The sequence below is a fragment of the Rhagoletis pomonella genome, unplaced genomic scaffold (assembly GCF_013731165.1).
Source record: "Rhagoletis pomonella isolate Grant_MI unplaced genomic scaffold, Rhpom_1.0 Rhpom_scaffold_00007, whole genome shotgun sequence".
In the NCBI taxonomy this organism is placed as follows: Eukaryota; Metazoa; Arthropoda; class Insecta; order Diptera; family Tephritidae; genus Rhagoletis; species Rhagoletis pomonella.
In genome coordinates, this window is record NW_023458561.1 from 31,416,883 (window position 1) to 31,437,670 (window position 20,788).

At 34.1% G+C, this 20,788-nt stretch overlaps 1 protein-coding gene across 1 annotated transcript in view; it reads right to left on the reverse strand.

Annotated features, from left to right (window-relative positions):
- The window catches only part of LOC118742600, a 110,577-nt gene that overhangs the window by 20,632 nt on the left and 69,157 nt on the right, over nt 1-20,788 (reverse strand). The window contains exons 2-5 of the mRNA XM_036474799.1: nt 8,795-8,927; nt 6,333-6,476; nt 3,660-3,860; nt 1,055-1,123 (exon numbers count right to left, since the gene is read on the reverse strand). Coding sequence (XP_036330692.1) covers nt 1,055-1,123; nt 3,660-3,860; nt 6,333-6,476; nt 8,795-8,927 — 547 coding nt within the window. The remainder of the gene's footprint in view (nt 1-1,054; nt 1,124-3,659; nt 3,861-6,332; nt 6,477-8,794; nt 8,928-20,788) is intronic.

Below are 20,788 nucleotides of genomic sequence, written 5' to 3' on the forward strand. Positions count from 1 at the left end.
GCTCACAACCTAAGTGTTTCCTCTCTGCTTACGGATCATCTCGATTATTTCTTACGGAACGTATATCTGGTGAAAAGCCTTTGAGATAACATGAATGTGCTCTATCTCGTGCAAGCGATTGATCTGTGACTGAGTGACATTGGTGTATAATAGTATCCACGTCCACAAGAAATATTTTAACTATATTCGAACTACCAAAAACTAGTACCAAACTTTGCCTGAAGTGGTTCTGAAATGGTCTTAAACTTGTTCCGCACTTTTCTCGCACAAGTTCCGAAATGGCCCGTTACTATTCGATGATGATGATCTCGAACTTTGCCCGAAATGTTAATGATATAGTCCTGAACTACTTTTGAAATGGTTCCGAAATTTTTCTAGTAGTCAGAAAATGGTAATCAGATAAGTAATCAGAAATTGTCGAAAATTTCGTGAAATTTTTACGAAATGATCTCGAACAAGTCTTGAAACGGTCCAGAAGTGGTCCTTTATTAGTACCAAAATGCTCTTGAACCATTCCTAAAATTATTCTAAATAGCTCTTAACTAATCCCAAAATGGACCCGAACTAGGCATAAAATTAGCTTGAACTAGTCCTGAAATTTTCTTAAATTGGTTTTGAATTATTTAGTCCCGAAACGGTCCAGAACCAGTTCCAAAATGGTCTTTAAATAATCGTGAAGTAGTCCCAAAGTGGTTCTGAAGAGGTATCGAAATAATCTTCATCCCTCTTTCTGCATTGCACTTTGCGCGCCTAACACAGTTTTGCTCAATAATCAATTAGTCAGTGTCGCAACATGTTGACTCCTCCTCATTGATTTTATTACCAATATTTAATATAAGCAATTCAATCTATGCAGGACCCTTTAGAAAAAAAATATTCATAAGATTTATTCAACAAACACTGATGTATTACATTAATACACTCTTGCCTTTAAGATTTAAGTATTTCCAATAAATTTTTGTTATTTTCAAATCACTCAGATCAGTAAACATAGAAAAACGGAAGTCTTGCTAAGCATTATAAATGTCAATTTCTGATGCGCTTATAAACTTACTGTACAGTAGATGAAGAAAGCTCCCAAAGCAATGACGCGCAACAGTGCTGGGCTGGCGGCGCGGACGACCTGGAAATAAAAAAACAAAGATAGAATGAGCGGTATATTGGAACGAGCAATGAGAGGTTCAATGTAAGCGTACTACATTGATGTTCGTTAAAATTCAATAACTGTAAATAAATAAATCACTTTTATTAAAACATGTGTTTGTATTTGTTATCTTGTTTGCGTAGATATGTACGCATGTATGTATGTATGTACGATGTTTGTGCATGTGTCATTCCAATAACGATATTTTTTAACAACCTCAGCACCAGCAACAGCCGGAAATCTATAAAATTTATGTTGTTTAGTTTACGAGCATGTCTGGCACATGCATCCGTTTCAATATCTCTTCAATATCGAAAATGCACACACGAAAGCGTACATAAGTGTACAACCATATTTGTTTGTATGTACATACATATGTACATTTCTATATGTATGTGCGCTTTTCTGCATCCCCTGCGGAGAAAATTATTATTTCTTGTACGCTTGTAGTGACTTTAAAACAACGGTATTTTGAACAGGAAGTGTCAGTAAGATTTAAGCAGAGTAGCGGGACTCGGAAGTCAAGTCAGAGTTGGTGGCGGTACACAGAAGTACTCTTACAACGTTCTTGTATATGAAAATAAATATCTGTTGTCTGCAAGTCCAAAATTCGCTAGCGGTTTTATCGAAAGCCGCATCTGTTCAAATATCTAGATATAGAAAGATAGACTTTTTGTGTGGTTTTGATTTGTAACTTCTCGCCGAAGCAGACTTCTTTTAACAAGGAATGTGAAGACCTAAATCTTTTCAACCGCGTGATTTTCGTTCCTAAAACTCTTGGGAACGTTTCCAATGAAGATATAGAATGAAGAAATGGAGAGCAATACGAGAAAAAAGTTTTGAGAACTTAACGTTAAGAATGAGAGTGGTGCCTGCATGAAGGGATGAAAAATCGTTTGAGTGAGAACCATGATTGCTAATTCTAAGCCAGATGAAAGCTACATCATTTTAACCCCTAGATCGTTTACCATTAGGACGAAGCGTCCATTTATGGACCATTTTTTTTATATTTTCTATACAAGAAAAGCTCGTGTCCTAAGTCTTTCGCTGACTTAATTTGCAAAATTATCTTTCAGTTCTTTTTTGATCAATTTTAATTTTATGAGAAAAATTTTGCTCTCGCTTCCATTATTCGCGAATAGTTCAATAATTTAGAGAAGATTTGTTCCCGTTTCATTCTTCTGTCGGAAAGTTCTTTAGAAAGTTTCTGAGACTGTAGTCCCCAAATTGTTCTTCGAGCGAAAATTCCTTAGACTTTTGTTTCCATTTTGTTCTCTTGACTAGGAGTTTATTTAAAGTTAGAACAAATAACATTGATATCAAGTTTTGAACTACTTGTGTAAATGAAGGGCGGAAATGTGAAAATATCAAAATGAGTTATTAAGTTGCTTCTGTGAATATTTAACTAATTTTCACAAGTTTTTGTGTAGTTCTTAAACTCCTTCTCACGCCGAACTTCCGCGGTGAATTCATTCCTACTGGGTACTGCGTGTATAATTTCTCATAAAAATTCCATCTCTTGTTGCTGTAATAACAACTGATAAAGCAAAAAGCTCATAAGCCGAATCGACATAGCAACGCCTTGGAAAATGTGAGTCTGAAATGAAAATTTGGAAAACATACCAACGCAACATCTGGATTGGGACACCGAAGCAACATGTCTTTGTGCACGCATAAAAGAACATCATTGGTGAGAGAGCCAATAACGGAGGAATGCAATTTACTTATAAGTATGTGCATTCAAGGCAAAGTAGATAATGGTGACGACGGTTGAAAACTGGACATCGAACCACTTGTGGTTTCATATGCGTCGGCATTCGGAAGGCAAACAAGTGCTTTATACGTTTTTCTTTCACAAAGCTTACTTATACGTTGCTCTCAGCCGTTTGTGCTTATACAAGGATTTTTACTAATACATATGTATATACATTCGCCTGTTTGCGCACAATCGCTTACGCAATACTGCTAATGAGTTCACTTTCCGCCACAGACGCCAGCCATCAAGAGTCGCCATCATTGGTTATCGTCGCAAAGTCATAAAAACATATTTTATGAACTCTTAGCTGAGCCGCAGAACAGCTTTTGACCAGTGTTGGTCCAACCACAGAAGGCTGCCTATAGCTCTCTACTCTACTCTAGTGGCCAAGGTTAATGCGTTCAATATTAACCAGCCGGCATAACAAGCAGGCACAGAGGCCAGTAGAGCTCAGCTAAATGCACAGCCATATAATACTCTGCTGGCTGTTTGTGGGTGGCGGAAGCATACTACGCACACTTAAACTTTTAAGACTGCGTTGGAAAATTTGTACACTTTAATTCGATAAACGGCGAGAAGCTTAACGACATCCACGCAAGACTTTTATGTTCAAGTTGTGTTGTTGTCGCTTTACTGGACTATTTTGTATGCGTGATTTTTGTGCAGTTATGTGTACATATGCATGCGAGCATTTCATTGTGTTCGCTGATAGTTCGCTGTGTGTGTGTGCGTGTTTGCGCTTCCGACCTTTACACTTACCTTTACTTGTTGATAACGGAATGTAAACCAAGCGGCTGGTGGCAATAGCCCGATAACAGCGCAAGCCAACACCATAATACTCGTTCGCATCGGCCAATTGAGTGCGGCTATGCAAGGCGAACCATCCTCGCAGTAGTCGCAGCCCTCGGCGCAGGGTAGGCACTCATACTCGTTGATAATGTTGTAAGTGGAGTTTTTGCCCTGTAAAGTAAATACGAGATATTACAGTTTAATTTTGAAAATCTGTCTATGGCGTAAGAAACATTAAAGTAAAATTTTTCCAAAGTTAAAAGGAGTGGCATAAAAAATGTATTAACTTCAATCTTTCTGGGGAATCTTCTTCCCTATTTTATGCAGGAATTCTTTCTTCTTTTTTATTCTTTTATCAATTTATTTATATATATTTATATATTTACCTTACTTTAATCAGTGCAATGTAGAAAAATAATATGGGTACCAAATGAAAGAGAAAATATTGTAGAATTTAAAACTATTAAAGCTTTTTTGGTACACAAGGAAGAATAGGTATTGAAGAAGCGATTTTAATAAATTTTATTTCGAGGATGTAGTCGCGTGTGTATTAGTTCTTAACATATATATATTTTTTTCAAAAATAAATCTTTAAAAATTTCAAGGATATGCAAGGACAAATTTTTAAAAGGACATTTTCCAAGACCATTCGTCCTTATGCATCAAACGACTTAATTTTCTTTAACTCTACAGAATTTTCTCTTTTATTTTATACCAACATTGTTATTCTAAATGGCATTGCTTTTATTCAATCATTTTTTGAATTAATCATATTTTTGAAATTTCGAGGGCGGCCTTCTCCGCCTCCCGCCAAATTATGCTTTCAGAAGGAAAAAGGTAATCCCATTGACCTGCCCACAAGAAAGCCTAAAAGAAGTTTTCGGGTATCATTACGAAAGGCCAATGAAACTCCTGGAAGAATTTCTCTGCTAGCATAATCGGTGGACACTAGCTTGTGGAAGAATCCGACGTCTCCATAGTTTATTCATTTAGAAGCCGAATGGCGACTGGATGCCATCTAGCGAGCGGTATAGGAGGTAAACTTATATCCTTGTTTTTTTATCCATTGTCAGCTCTTATCGTAAAGACATGTCCGAGCCTAAACTTCATACCCAAACGGCCTTTGATAGCAGAGACTTAGAACGAGTTCCAGCTTTGGTTTAATTCTGCACGGCAACAAAATGTAATGTCAAGAACGCGCCCACAAAAGAGCCAAACTGGAACAAAAGTATTGAGATTAGTTTGAGCGAAAAAACAATTGGCAACAGAAGGTTCGGAAGCGTTTCCATAAAAAGAAATGCGAAAAAAACTCTCGGGAACGTTCTCAATAGGAACAGAATGAGAACGAAACTTTCGGGAACGCTTCCAATGAGAACAAAACAAGAACGAAAGTGTCGATAACGTTTTCAAGGAGGAAATAAGTAAGAATAGAAGTCAGAGACCAGAGGAAAGTTGGATAGTTTAAACTTTTAATTTTCTGTGCAAGAAAAGTTCGTGCCTTAATTCTTTCGTAGACCTTTAGTCAAGTTCAGTTTTTGTTTCATTTTAATATTAAAACATTTCAAACTAATGGAACGCTATCAGACAAATTTTGTTCTCGTTTTCGTTCTTTGTGGATAGTTCAGATGAGTTTTGGTTCCGTATCGCTCACCTTCAGAAAGTTCCTGACACTTTAATTCCCAAATTGTGTCTACGACTGAAAGCTCCTTAGAGTTTTTTTTCTCGTTTTGTTCTTAGACAAAACGTTCCGGAGAATTTGGTTCCCATTTGTGTTGAAGTTATTATTCGGATTTTGTTCTTTTTGGGAACCCTGTGGGGTTTCGGTTTCGAAGTTCATGAGAACAAAACAACGAGAACGACATTTAGTTTCGATCATACCTTTTGTTCTCGGTCCCTGTTTGATAGATATGCATTACTTCCCTTTTCTCCCCAAAATACTATATCTAAAGGCTAGACTAAATGGACATTTTTCAGAAAATTTATATAAACAAATAATTTTTAAGCAAAACACAAAACCCACTTCAAAAATGTAAGATTATCGTTGATTTCTTCATGATTCAATGATCGGATCTAAACCAAATGTGAACACCTGTGAGGTAACACCTTTCCATGGAAAAAAAGAACTGTACAAATCGTTTAACATCGTCGAAAGTTATGCCGTAACATGCATAAAAAATTATATATGTATACATATATTCCGAGGAATTGATAACATTCTACTTTTTTGAAGTCAGTTAAAAAGTCGTTTAATGTTGTTTTCGTTTCTAGCAAAAAAGTTTACCTTCTCTTTGCTCTTTACGCACAAATACTAAGAGGGCAATGAGAAGGCAACATTTTTTATAGAAATGAAAACACCATAACTTTCAGATGCCTATTGGAAAGGCAAGTCTGCCGACACAGCTTTTTTTATTAGATAGCAAGCATTTAAAACACTTCATTACGCTTCCCAGCCATTTGGATTGAATTGAGATATATGTTAATAAATACATACATCAATTAATATTGTCAAACAAAAGAATAAGGCAATCGCTTATCAATATTTTTCTCTTCACACTGTATAATAAATTTATAAATAAACAACAAAAAATTTATTACATCCATCATCGTTTATTAATTCACAAGCCAAATAAAAAAAATACTCACCAACATAAGTTTTTCATACTCCTCTTCCAGCAGACTGCCATTGAAAAACTTTGGATTGGACATTGTGTCGGGGAAATAGTAACCTTTCCGGCAGACGCATTTGTACGAGCCACGACGAAAGCCCAAACCCTTCAAAGCTTCACACTGTAAAATAGTAGAGAGTAAAAAAGGGTAAATTTTTTTGCAGATTAATTGTGTGACAAATCAATTAAACTTTGTTAGCAAAAACTCAACGACTATGAAAAACAAATTAAATTAATTGAATGCATCAGTTGAAAGCTAAAAGAAATGATGTGGGGTAAGATCACAATTCATTGTACAAACATTGTAACTTGGCGAATGAAGAGAGAATGGTAAATTAAACGCTCTTCAGTGCTTTTATGAAAGCGTATTACAATTTAACAGAATTAAGGATATCTTAAATCCGAAGTATTCTGGATTTTGACTAAATAGAGGATTAAGGCTCGGTTACGCATGCTTAACTCTACTTGACTTGGCTTGAGAATTGTGAGATAATCATTCTATTGAATGAACTTTCGTTGTTCATAAGTGGTTAGCCAACGAATGTAAGACAAATTTGATTTTTTTTCATAGGAGGGACCTTTACAATCACAGTGGAGTTTTGTGTTTATAGAACAATAACTATTATCGTCTATATTACCCTAACAGCCTTTTAACACAAAATGTCAAAACTCACCGAGAATTAACGCCACTCGTGAGTTTCATTTTATGTCGAGGAGTAAATTGACTTAAACTTCATGAACTGCACATACTCGCATTTTTACGATGGCGAAATTATTTAGTAAATTCGCATAACAGTTGTTGATGAAAACTGTCATTAAAAAATTTCTCTTTGAAGGAAATGTTCTATAACTAAGCGATATTTATATACCAATCGATTTCTTCTTGCACCGAAAATCAAATTTTAAAATAAATTTTTATGCAAAAAAAAGTAACGATTATTTTTGATTTTTATTTTACAAATCCAAAATAACAATTATTTTTGATTTTGATCTAAATAATCTGTGAATAACAGTTTTTCTTTTGATTTTTATATTATATGCCTTAAAAGTCATCAATCAAAATCAGTCACCAACCAAAGTTTGCTACGACTTATAAAAATGACTTTTATATATATGATTTTGAAAATTGATTTATATCGATGACTGTTATAAATGAAAGTCTTCAGTAACTGTTATCTAAGATATATAATTAAAAAATCAAAAATAACTGTTATTTGCAGCTTTGTTTAAAAAAATCAAAAATAATTGTTATTTTGGATTTATAAAATAAAAATGAGAGAAAACTGTTATTTTAGGAGTAAATAAATAAAAGTCAAAAAGTAATTGTTAAAGAGTGATTTTTTAATAAAACTTGTAACTGTTACGGTCCCTGTTCTATGATATGTCTCTAGTCTCTGGTGGCTTCCACTTATTTCTCCGCGTAATAAGGGCCGTTTTCTGAAAACCGTATTAAAGACACTAGAAGAAGAAGAATTGAATATAATGTTATAAAACTACACATCCTTATGCACACATTATTGGTATCTATTGGACAATTCTGAAAACACTTTCTACGATAAAGTAGCTTTCAGACGTGGCAAGTTTATGTAGTTTTGAAAAGTCTGTCTCGTCTATTTCGAAAAGCGATTGCAGCAGCAGTAACACCTTGCATATAAAGTGACTTTAAATTTCCGCGAATCGAATTTTTTGATTAACTTATTGTCTGTTTCAACGATGACCCGAATATTTAAAAAAAATAAATAAAAAGAGATCCAGAAATCTGCCGATTACGAAACCTGAGTGGAAGATATCGACCTATCTCTCCAACCAGTTGGAAAATGCCCTATGTCAGGAAACTTTTCAAGCATGCCCTATTTAAGAATTTGGTTGAACAACGCCCTATCTCAGCTGCCGATTCAAAAACGCCATATCTCAGCACATTTTCAATGCATTTTCAGCTGAGATAGGGCGTTTTGGAGCCGAATTTTGAGACGGAACGTTCCTTAATCAAACTCTGAAGTAGAGCATTCTTGAAAAGTTTTGACATAGGCTGTTTTCAAACTGGCTGCAGAGATGGGTCGATCTTTCGCTCATGTTACGATATACATAATATACGCCTTCGCTTTCATAAAAAATAGGCTGTTGTAATAATCGTGGAAATATTAAAAAATATTTAAAGTTGTTACTGGTGGGACAGATCGTTGTGACTGGTGCAAAGTAATTTCATATGAAGTAAAAGTTTCCACACACAAAACTTGCAGTTCCCTTTTTATTTTATTTTCTATCATATTTTTTAACAGACAATGAAATTTGATCATTCAGCTAGAGTTTGCTAATGAAACAAAGATAATTAAGACAGTTTAAAATTTACGCCGTTTTCCTCTTTTAAATTGAATGAACCTAATATAAATATCAAGTGAATATTTTTTAAAATAGATAAACGAATTCTTTTCTACCTACCATAGTTGTGCGTTGTTTACATTTGTCAGTGCCGGCGAAAATATTTAGCGGTTGTGTACTGCCAGGTGTGTTTCGTTGCGGACACTGATCAATATCCACACGCCTCAAATCAATATCGATGCCCGATGTGCCTCTATTGTTGTTGTTGTTGTTGTTGTCATCGTTATTGTTGAGTTTTATGAAAATACATGCCATTATTCATTTTATTCATTGCCATGTTTGTTTGTTTGTTTATTCATTCATTGTTTTGTAATATCAGTTTCAAATTTCATCGGGTTTTCGCAATTTCATTTAAATGAATTGAATATTTTTTTGCGAGGTTTTAATATTTTTTTTTGCCACATTGTTATTGAAAAAATTCCATCAGTGGTTCAATTTAAAATTACATTGGTGTTATATGAGTAGCAGCACATGAAAAAAATTCAAATAGAAAGAAAAAAAAAACATTTGATTAGTTTTAATTTAGTTTATTAAGCTGTGTCTATTGAAGTGTAATTTGAGAAAACAAGTGACCACCACTTCAAAAATAATACAGAAAATTAATTTGTAAAATTAAAATTTCTTCATAAATTTTTTTATGTCACTATTTCATGGAAAATATATTTTTAAGTACCTATTCTGCAAAATACAACTTTACTGCTACATATATAATTGATAAGCAATGTTCAATGTAAACAATAAATTAAGAAGGCACAGCAACTTGAAATTACTATTTTGAAGGGACTAACAGGATAATTCTGGCTAAGATAGCAAAAAGCCTTTCGTAAGACAAATTAAAGACAGTTGGCAAGATAGCTCGAAATACTTTTGTCATTCTAGCATACTAATCTAAGAAAAAAGATTCCTCATTCACCACTCGTGGTGAACATCTATTTTGTGAGAAAGCTCGCGCAACTCCAATAGTCACGATGGCCGAGTGAACAAAGCACAAGCGTTTCATTTGAGGGATCCGAGGTCGAGTGAATCAGCTTTTGGATAGTTTTTGTGTTTTAAAAATAAAAATATTTTCTCCTCTTTTAGTAATTTTTTTTTTTGTAATTTTATTTTTGATTTTATCGTTTTAAAAAGAAAAAAAAAATACTTTTTAATTGTTAAAAATTATTTTATTTATTTTTGCTTTATTTTTATTTAATTTTATTTTTTTACTAATTTTTGCTGTTATAAAAATATGTATGTTTTTTAATTTAATTTTAAAAGAACTGATTGCTAAAAGGCCTAAATCATAACGCCAAGACCTCCTCGTTAGCAGATCTTTCAATTAGCAATTAGTCTTGCGAAAGACAGTAAAGAGCTTTCAAGATATTTGCCACAATTGACATTTGTCTTACTAAAGAATTTTGTGAGTTGAAAGACACAGTTTCCAGAATTGCCCTGTAAATGTTGATATTGATGTCAGACAGATTTTGGTCACTCATACGCCATGGAATTCGGCGTACAAAGCGGAACAATTAGAAACACGCGCGACCGAAGCTAACGTTTCACAATGGGAATGTTTGCATTTGCGTGCGTTCGATCAATATGTATTTGCATTTCTTAATGGAAACGCCAGGATTACGAATACAAAACGATATATCAAGTGCTGGGATTTTGTTGTATTTTCATTGTCTCTGCAACATTTTTACACTTCTTTACTCTGCAAAATGCATACATGATAATACTTTAAATCATTTACAGCTATTTGACGACACTGAATGACACAAAAACTTAAGCAAGTCATTACATAAATATTATTGTTAAATCTATACAAGTATGCAGTCCTTTGAAACGAAGGAAAATCCCATTTCAAAGGGTCCTTTTCTAAGCCAAATTTGCTTGATGCTCATATTTTTTTGCTTTATTTGTGGATCCTTTGAATAAATCCTACTTTTTATTTTGGGTTACAGCTTAAGTGAATTAACTGCATTTCTGCTGATTCAACGCTCACGCTACTTAGGGCGCCGTAGTTTTTTTTTTTGTAGTGAAAAGCACAATAAGACCATAAATCAATAAATAAAGCCTAACGTCCGTCAAAAAATAATGCGAATGTTGTACCCTTTTTAGTATTAAGTTGATTATAAATGTGCGTACATGCATACGCATCCAAAAATATATGTGTGTGTGCAAAATTTTTATTTATGCGTAAGTAAGTAAGTAGGCTTTACACCTCTTTGAGTGGCATATGCGCGCCAAAGTGTAGAAAATCGAAAAGAGATATTTCATGTCAGACGGAGGACAATGAAAGTCCAAAAGAGAAAGAAAAAAAAAAAAAAACAACAAACTAACAATAACATCAAATATGCCAACCTGAACGACAATGACAACGTCACAGTGTGGCCGGGTGACAAGTAGCCACCGAGCGTTAAAAGGCCCAACTGAAACGTAAAATAAATAAATACAACAATAAATAAAAGCAAAGCAGAAAAATCCCCGAAGCAGAGCATGTACCTACATACATATACACAGAAAAATAAATAAACGCGTAAAAGTAGAAAAAACAAACAAACACAAAAGTGACGGAATGAATCAAGGAATGCAAACAAAGGCTAACAACAACAACAACGCCAAAAGGAACCAAGTCAATAAAACTGCCAATTTTGCAGGCTTCCACAAATATATAGGAAAATACCTGCATTTGTACATAAAGCGTTTGAGGGATCACGTACGTACATACATACATGTATGTATATGTACATAAATACTTGTGCATAAATATGTACTCGTATGTAAGCTCATGGTATCCCATTACGTATACGTCAAGTATGACATAAGGTAAACACGAAAGCACCACGGTCGTTGATTACTTAAATCTTTTTTTGTTATTGCTGCACGAAATCATAAAAATGTGTTGCTTATCTAATTTTATTTTATTATACATAAATATGCTTTTGTCTTATGATATATGCACAAGTGCATACCTACATAGAGTGGCTCAAACAAGTGAAAACGTGTTGATCTTTTTAAATATTCACAATATTTTTCAAATAAAATTTTTTATTAATTTTCTATAAAAAATTATACAAGCTTTAAGAGAAACCATATATATGTACATCAAAGGGTATACAAAATTTTAGAAAATTCAACAAATTTTCATCAAAATTTAAAATTTTTACCCTAATGGCTTTATTCATAAAAAATAAAGTAGGTTTGAAGAGCTTTATAAAATGAAGATTTCATACATTTTTCTGTTTACAAACCTTTCTTAAAGCTTCTTTATTTTTTTTTTAGAACATTTTTTCGTATGCAATTTTATAGCTCATACAAGTTTAGGCTATAAAATGCCACCTCGTATGTACGTTCCAAGCGCTCAAGGAATAGACCCTTGGACGTCTCGTCCTTCTCTTCCGTCGGCGAATGGGCGGTGATGAGCGAGATGTTGAAGAATCTCCATTTGATGCGGATAAACGACAGAACTCTGTGGTAGCAGCCTTCATAAATGCGATAACGAATTTACGCTCCTTTACATGACAGTTGTAGTAGACGTCCTAAGGCTCCACACGCTTTTTGCCTTGCCCCCGTCGATTACATTTCTTCGAGGCCGGTGATATCACCATTTGTCTGCAGTAGTGTGATTGATGTACCAGGGCTGGGTCACCTTCCCCATTAAGTGCTAAGACAATTCAGGTACTTACACGTACATATGTTAGTGTTTCGCCGAGCGTATCCTCCAATTTTTGGCATGCGCCACACATAGAGGAGGGTCCACAGTAATACGCCGACTACGAACGGCGATTGTGTTTTTATAAGAACCTGTTTTTCATGGAAGAAATATGCTCGGAGGTTTGCCATTGCCTGCTGGGAGGCGACCGCTATTAGAACAAACACTTTTTTGGTTTTTTATTTTTTGGTGTTGGGTTGAACCGGACTTGAACCCAGGCCCTGCGGAATGCCGCCAAATCACATTCCACTGCGAAAATCTACGAAAAATCCACAAAGGTCTCCCAAACTTTTCGAATAGTTCAGAAAAAATTTCGTAGTGTCTCATAAATATAAGTGAAATATTTACAATAGCTGTATAACGCCTTCGGCAAAAATATTCCCCATCAAAAAATAGGCATGGTTTGCAAACAACAGAATTTTCGTTATCCTTTCTATTACACAAGAAATTAAGAAAAACAAAACTCTTAAAAACTTTTTCCGAAACGATTTATTTAATTTTATATATTACATACACGTTATTATTTTACTTTTATGAATTGCCGAAAGGTTCTATTCGTTTTCTAATTTCTTGCTTAAACACGAGATCTGCGGAAGTTTTGATGTACGCACACTACAGCTATTTTTGGTTGGGGAATATTCTTCTCTCAGGCGGCAAAGCTAACACCTGAAGATATTTTCTGTTCGCGGTGCAGAGATTCGCATGTTTCCTCAAGATTTGATTGAAAATAAAACAAAACTCAGACGTGGTGGACTATAGATTTGCTCATCGATGCCCTTTTTCTAATTATATTAAAACAAAAATTGAAATTGTTGGACTGTGTTATTATTTGTACAAAAGAATATCAAGAATAAGCGGAAAAAAGTAATCGGGTTTTCTAGGTGTATACAATAAAAGAGTACACACTCAGTTTCGAAATTATGAATTCTGAACTCCATTAAAAAGCGCAGAATAATGATTAACTCTTACCGACAGAAAGCTTATCCTCTGCTAACTCCACTATTTCTGGAAGAAAAACGCAACAACAATCACATGGAAGTAAAGTTCAGAATTAGCACGATGAGTCCAATTTAACTTCAAAAGCATTTATTTTTGTTAATAAAAAACTGCTAACTCCACAAGTAAATATGTATATATTTAGTACAAAGAATCTACATAACACTCCATTCGAATTTTGGGTTGATTTGAAATTCAGCCAGCAGATTTTCTAGCGAAGAGCACAACACTAGTTTTGGTTGGGTTTGCGGACAGCGAATCTTACCACACCAAGTGTCCATGGTAAGAGCGTGTCAGACGTGACAATATATTTCGAAGCAATAAATTTCGGAAAGGCTGTTAAATTGAGAAATCAGTTGCATGAGCAGTCACACCTTGCATGGAAAGAGTCTTTCGAAAGAGGTTTTTATTTCCGAAAGGCGAATTGCAGGAAAATTTTTTGAAATCGCTTTTTGGCTGTTCACACAGCGAATGAGTTTCTGGCAATCTTTCTCGATACTAAAATGCAATCATGGGCGGTGGGGTTGACGTTTGTTTGCTATTTCTCTTGTAAAAGCAAGAACGATATTTAATTCAACAATATTTTTTTATCATTTTACACAAATTCACGATCAGTGCTACACGGCAACACTCGATTAGTTTGTCAGCACTTGCAGAAGAAATAAAAAATGCTGGTGCAGCACGAGCAAGTTGAAATATATTTCCGAAATCGATATTCGCTATTGCAGTTGCAGTCACAACTTGCAACTTTTATTTCTGAAACTGATTTCCGAAAAGTGAGAGAAAGATCTTTCTGGCTGTTAACACATCGGAATAAAATTTATCTTTCTCAATTTGACAGCGAATTGCGTGCGAAAGACGGAAATATTGCAACGTCTGACAGGCTCTATACTCTATACTATTTGCGCTTTCCTGCAAACCACTGGGAGAGAAAAACCTGTAATAAAGTAGGCCACATTATCTGCATGTATGTGGGCGTAGACATAAGAGCCCTTAACTTTGACCAGCAGGGAACCAATGAACTCGGCACGTGAACATCAAGCTAATAGCGCTGAGGCTTCTAGGCCTAGTATGAGCGTCCCTACCTACTTGATAAAAACGACTTCACCTAGTCTCCATGAAAAAATGTTCACAACTTGTATTTTTTCTAATAAAAAATTTTACAACAGATTTTTGCAATTTTTATTTTTATATTTTTTCACACGAAATTAGCCCTGCTATCTCTGTTTTATATTAACAACTTTAAATAGAGTATAAAAAGGGTAACAAAAGGCTGTTTTTTAATATTTGAAGGTAGGTCCTTCTTAGTGATGTGTTTTCACGCTGCTGTAAAATTTTACTAAAAGGAGTTAGCAGCTTTTACCGTGCTGGCAACAATACAGTACAACAATTTAAGCTTCAACGAGTGTGCTGATTAATTATTTTTTGCTATGCCTAGGATTGTAACTGATAATCCAGCCACTGCATTCAACCAACATTTGAGGTATTTCATAACCTGTTCCACGGCGGCAAAATTTAATCCAAGCTAATTTATTTATTTTTTTAATTTTTTGTTTTCAATTTAATACAGAATTAAATTGTGCGCAGCAAATAAGCCTCTCTAGTATTTTTTCCCGTTAATACCTCCTTATAAATACTGAAACGTTTTCAACACTTATCCGTAGATATTTTAAATCTGTGCAAATAAATAAACAAGTTGAAGCTCCCACATAGATTCCATGCGATTTTCTAAGGCAACTAAACTAATTCGCTGCCAACTGAAAATCTCTACCACCAGCTGTGCAATGCCTATTTAGTACGAGTAAATTTGTTATCAAGTACTTTATTTATTGTTCTATTTTTGTTTTTGTGTGTATTTTTTTTCCTATTTACCTAACCGACTTAAGCCGCGCAGTTGACAACAACCCTGCGATTACAGCTGCCACGGTTATAATGCGATGTGGAAAATCGGCATGCGGCCTGCATGAGAAGCTGCGTGCACAAAAACACTCGAAAACAGTCATAAGTATGTATGAACATTAGACCGTCTCACCTTACCAGCAAACAAAAAAAAAAGTTCCCCGTAAACCTCTGAATCTAAAGTATTTTGGCAAGGCAATTTCGAAAATAATTTGTTTTCACAGGACCTAGCGGTGATACCTCTGCAAAATACATTCGGCAATTATATATATATTTTTTTTAATAGTTAATAATACAAATATTTCTTTAACAAAAGTTCAATGTTTTTTGCTGAGCTCTTATATGCTGACATCAGGTAGGTTTGTTAAGGTGATAAGAGTAGAGCTAAGTATCCGTCAATGAAATTTGAAAAAAAAAAAAAAAAAATAAAAAATAGTTTCCTAGGGTCAAGAACTTCGATTTATTATACTTAACCATCTGACGGTATATATCGAAAAAATTACGATTACGTTGCGAAAATATTTTTAATTCGAACTTGTACGACGACCTTTTTTTCTGGTACGGTCTAATGTATACATATATGGGATCTGTGTCTAGTGGCAGAATGGCAATTTATATCAGCTATAATATATAACAGCCTGCTATGTATGTATGACGAAGTGAGCGGCGATAGAATACGGGAAAATCCTTTGTATCCTGGCGAGCATAGTAAACGGAATTGCAAATTGTTCGCGGTAGTTGGCGCATACTTGCATTGGTAAAGTAATACGTATGTATATATGTATGTTTGTGTGTACGCTTATGCGCTGTGCGGCACTTTTGGTTATTACTAGCGTTTATGATTTCACTATTATTTTTATTTTCCTTTTTTATTAGTGTTGATCAGATTAAAGAAATCTGAACACTTAAAGGTCTATTCTGCGCTGGGAATAAAACAGTTTGTAACCGGTAATTAAAGTGTCTGTCAATTTTTAAAGCCTTTCGCATTCTGTGTACTCTTGTAACCGGTAAATTTTGTTACCATCTTCATAAGCTGGTAACAAAGTACTGCCCCGTGAAATATGCAATGCCAGAATTTGCACAATTCTTCATAGCTGAATTGCTGAATATTTTAACTGCATTACGAACGTTCCTAGAATCGCGGTGACAAGAACTGGTAACATTTTTTGGTAATACAATTTTCCGGTTACAATATCTTCGGCAATGGGCAGAATAGACCTGTTAAGCGTTTTTCTGGTCGCGGAACGGATATCCGGTTTGCGAATATATCGATAGTCCGAGACATAGTATCTATCTAATTAATTTATTTAAATAAAATTACAAATTTTCCAGAAATTTTTTTCAAACTCTTAAATAAAAACCTTAAAGATTAGAACTAAGGAACAATTTGAATTTTATGAAAAATCCACAGTTTTTAGGCAACACTAATGTTGCTACATAGTTGCTAACCATGTTCATGCACATTGTTTATGACTACAAACAATAACGTTCCGTTTAAAACTCTTTCGCGGCTTGGAGTGTGCATAGGTATGTATGTAAGTAGATTAGGGTGCATGACTCTCTATACAAAAAAAATCAGTCCTGTTTTTCCAACGCTATTATAAAACCTATTATATTTTTAGACCTTCGCCAAAATATTTCGGAAAAGTATTAAGAATTACGTGAGCTGGACCGATTTAAAAATACCTCAAAAAATCTCATCATTTTGCTTCCTTTGATGAATTGTTAAAAAATTTTTATGCAAACCTTTAAATATTAAACTCTTATGTCACCTGACATGATTTTTTGGAAAAATTAATAATAACTATATTTATTTTGGAGGTATTTTCAGTGCGGCCTACCTCACGTTAATCTTAATATTTTTCGGACATATTTTGGCGGAAGTCTTTAAATATAATCGATTTTATAATTCTGGTACAAAAACTGCAATTTTTTTGGCGATCGACCCTAACGCACATAGATTCTCTCTCTTTGTTCGACGTATGCAGTCTGTGCTTAACTGTGCTTATTTCAATGGTTGGCCAGTGTATTTGCAATGAAAGGTGCATTGCCAAGTTGCACAGACTAACTGCGAATGCGTATAAGCACATACATATATATAATATCTATACGGTGACCATTCGTACCGTTTTTGGCGGGGCAGTACCGATTTTGAGAAAATTGTCCCTCTGAATATTTTTTAAAAGTCGGCACGTATTTTTCATATTTGTACCGATTAAATCCCGATTTTCTGTGTTTTCTTTATTAACCCTGTGAGGACCGAGGCTGGTTGCAGCTAACATTGACATTTTGATTTATAAATCTTGTTGTTTGGATAATTTTTATAAGCTTTGTTTGAGTTGATAATTTAGAATGTTGTGAAGGCAAAAAACTGAATCTCTTGCCAGAAACCAATTAGTTTTCAGCACCTTTTCGTTATGACTACTTGTGTAACATATGTGCATACATATATGTTGCTCAAAAAAATATAGTAAATATTTTTTTGGTGATGTAGTTTATAAAATATAGTGAATAAAATGAAAAAAAAACATGAAACATTGACAGATGTTTTTAGTTTTTGGTTAGGAAGCTTTGTAAACATTTATAAGAAATATTTCATAACGGTCACACCAAAATTCATAGACGATAAAATTCCATGCGAGTTCATTGCAGGAATGGACAGAAACGTTCCAGCTGTGAAAGTAATCAACTCGGCTCGCGATGCTGGTAACAGAGGCCTCCTCTGCATTGAAAAAACCAAATGAAGAAAGACGTGGCTGTACTTGGCATTTCCATTGGAGGCAATTTTTTTTTTAAAGTTCGAGTGATGCAAATAAATTCAAGTTAGTCGAAAGTATATTGTACAAGGTCTTCGGAAAATCCCGACAAGATCCCCAAATGACCCAAAAAACGGGAAAAGGTAATCCAAAAATGGTCTCAGAAATGGTCTATAAATAGCAATAATAGGAATTATTCATCCCATCGATAAGCCTCGATCACTTTGCTGACGCGATCAATAAAATGTTTCACCGTTATACTTTTGTCGCTTATCGGATCAAATTTCGGCAGGGTATTTGCTATTTAGTTTACCGATACATGACGTGTGTGTATGTTAAAATTTACAAGAGATCATATTCGGCAAGTATTTAGTGCTGCGTATTAGTCTCCTGTGTGCAATACTTCAACCGAATTCGTAGGCAGCAGCACAAATAGGGTATTCAAATTTGGTTCAGTGTCCCTCAACATTGCTCCTGGTGTGATGCGCTATAAACCTGTATGGTCTCTGCGAAACCACTCAACTAAAGTTAACTTTCCGGTATCAGATTAAAACACTTAGCACGCGATCAATTTTGTATGTGAATTCCATAAACAAGGGGATTTTTTTGCTTTACTTAAAAATTGACGTAACATTCTAAAATTTAGCTAATCCTGAATGAGATAAAGAAACTCAAACGGTATGTAAACTCTGCTTTCTGTATATGGGGCATTTCAGCCCCATTGTTCAATATGAAGTAAATAGAGAAGAAGGACGTCCAATTATTCCACCAAAACAACAAACATAAAGCTGCTGATTGTAGAAAAGTCCACACCGACATGTTCGTCTCGGTGAGGAGAAGGTTTATGTCTAGGTTAGAAAATTAAAAGGTTGCCATCTGTTAAAAAATTAAAAAACAATTAAGTTAAAAGAATTCCTACAATGTGGGTATCAATCGAAATGGTTTTGAAAAGGCTTTATTTCTAAACAACATGTTGGAGATTTACGAGCTGTTTAAAAATCAAATTAAACTTTTATTATTGGAATAAGAGACACATTTGTATTAAAAAAGACTTGGAAACCTTCATAAAAATATTTCAGAATTAAAGTGCTCAAAAAAACATTTCATTTGATATATACGTTAATTGTAATAGTTAAATTTTGTAGAATCGAAAATAAGTGGCACCTCTAAACTAAGATCCTAAGGGATAACATAGAAAAATAATTGTTTAAGAGTACCCATGAATTGTTTTAGTACCCATGAATAGTAATATTGTATCTTAATATTCAGGGAATGAATAAAATAAATATGAAATGACAAATAGGTGGCAAACCTGTTAAAAATATCTCTGAATTGTGGATTTTTAAAATAGTTTCTTACTTATAAATAATTTCGAATAGGTGGCAACTTTGGAGGAATATCTCCACAGGTAACACCAGTCTATATAATCTTAAAATTAAAAGCACTATCTGAATGCAAAATTGTATCAAAATCGTTAAAGCCAAATTTTTACTAGAACTATTAAGGTGCGCATTTTTTTCTAAAAACACTGAAATCTATTTGCTCCCCCAAAATTAAATTAACCCCTCGACCTCGACAAACAGGGACTAAAAAATAATGCAATCTAGTCAATAACTCTATTCACTTCACCCTATGCTCAGTTATATAAAAAAAAAAAAAAGCGTTTCGAAAACTCGACTTTTGACCGATTAAATTAGGCGAGCGCCCCTCTGTGCAATGGAGTGTTTTTATGCATTTGATTTGACGCAGTCAGAGTTCCTGGCGTTGAGTTGGACAAAATTTTTTATATTTTAATTAATTTAAAAAATCGAAAAAAATATATCCCATGAGGTAATTTTCCCAAGATATTTTCATCTGATGCATGCATTGTAAATGACACAAAATTCAAACTTAAAGTTTACTATACAGCTTTTAAGAAATACAAAAAAAATCTTATGTATAAAATGACGCCCCAAAAATGGGAAAGGCATTTTTTTTTTCATACTGTCTTGAATCAGTTTACACCGCTTAAGCAAAATATGCTTGTACATATACATATTTATTTCTCCACAAAAATTTACAACAAAAGCAAAGTACTTTTTCAAAAACCAGAAATAATAACGAAAAATATTTCTTCAGATTTTTCTTTAAGCTGTATACTCGTAAATGTTACTCATACGCCATGTACGACTCGCCATGAAAAAAGTCATCTTAACATATGATTTAGTTATAGTTACATTATTTGGATATGTGTAGTTATCAAATCAAGTGTTGAGAGAAATATTCTTAGCTGCCTTTTTCTGGGTGTATGTACGAGTATGACGAATATACGTAGAAACATTTTTCGACAAAAAAAAAATAAAAAAATACAGCACATTTTCATTTGACCATTCACCACTTGTTTATTTATGCATCGTATTTTTTCGTTCTTAGCTTAATTTTTTGCAAAAGAATAGGCTTTGTTACAAAAAAAAAAACTAAAAATCCGTTCGTTTGTTACTTTTTCCCTGTTAAAATTGGTCAATCTTTTTCTTTCAAACAAATTGTGTTCGACGACTGGTTTACGCGAGATGCTAGTAATTTAAAAATAGAAGCTAAATCGGACACATCACCTAACGAATAATTTTTTTTTTTAATATTTCTTGGCATTCGGATCAAATATACGGGTTTCGACACTTGCGCCACCCAGCGGACTAATTTCTCTTTCATATTGCACTGTCACCAGGTTCT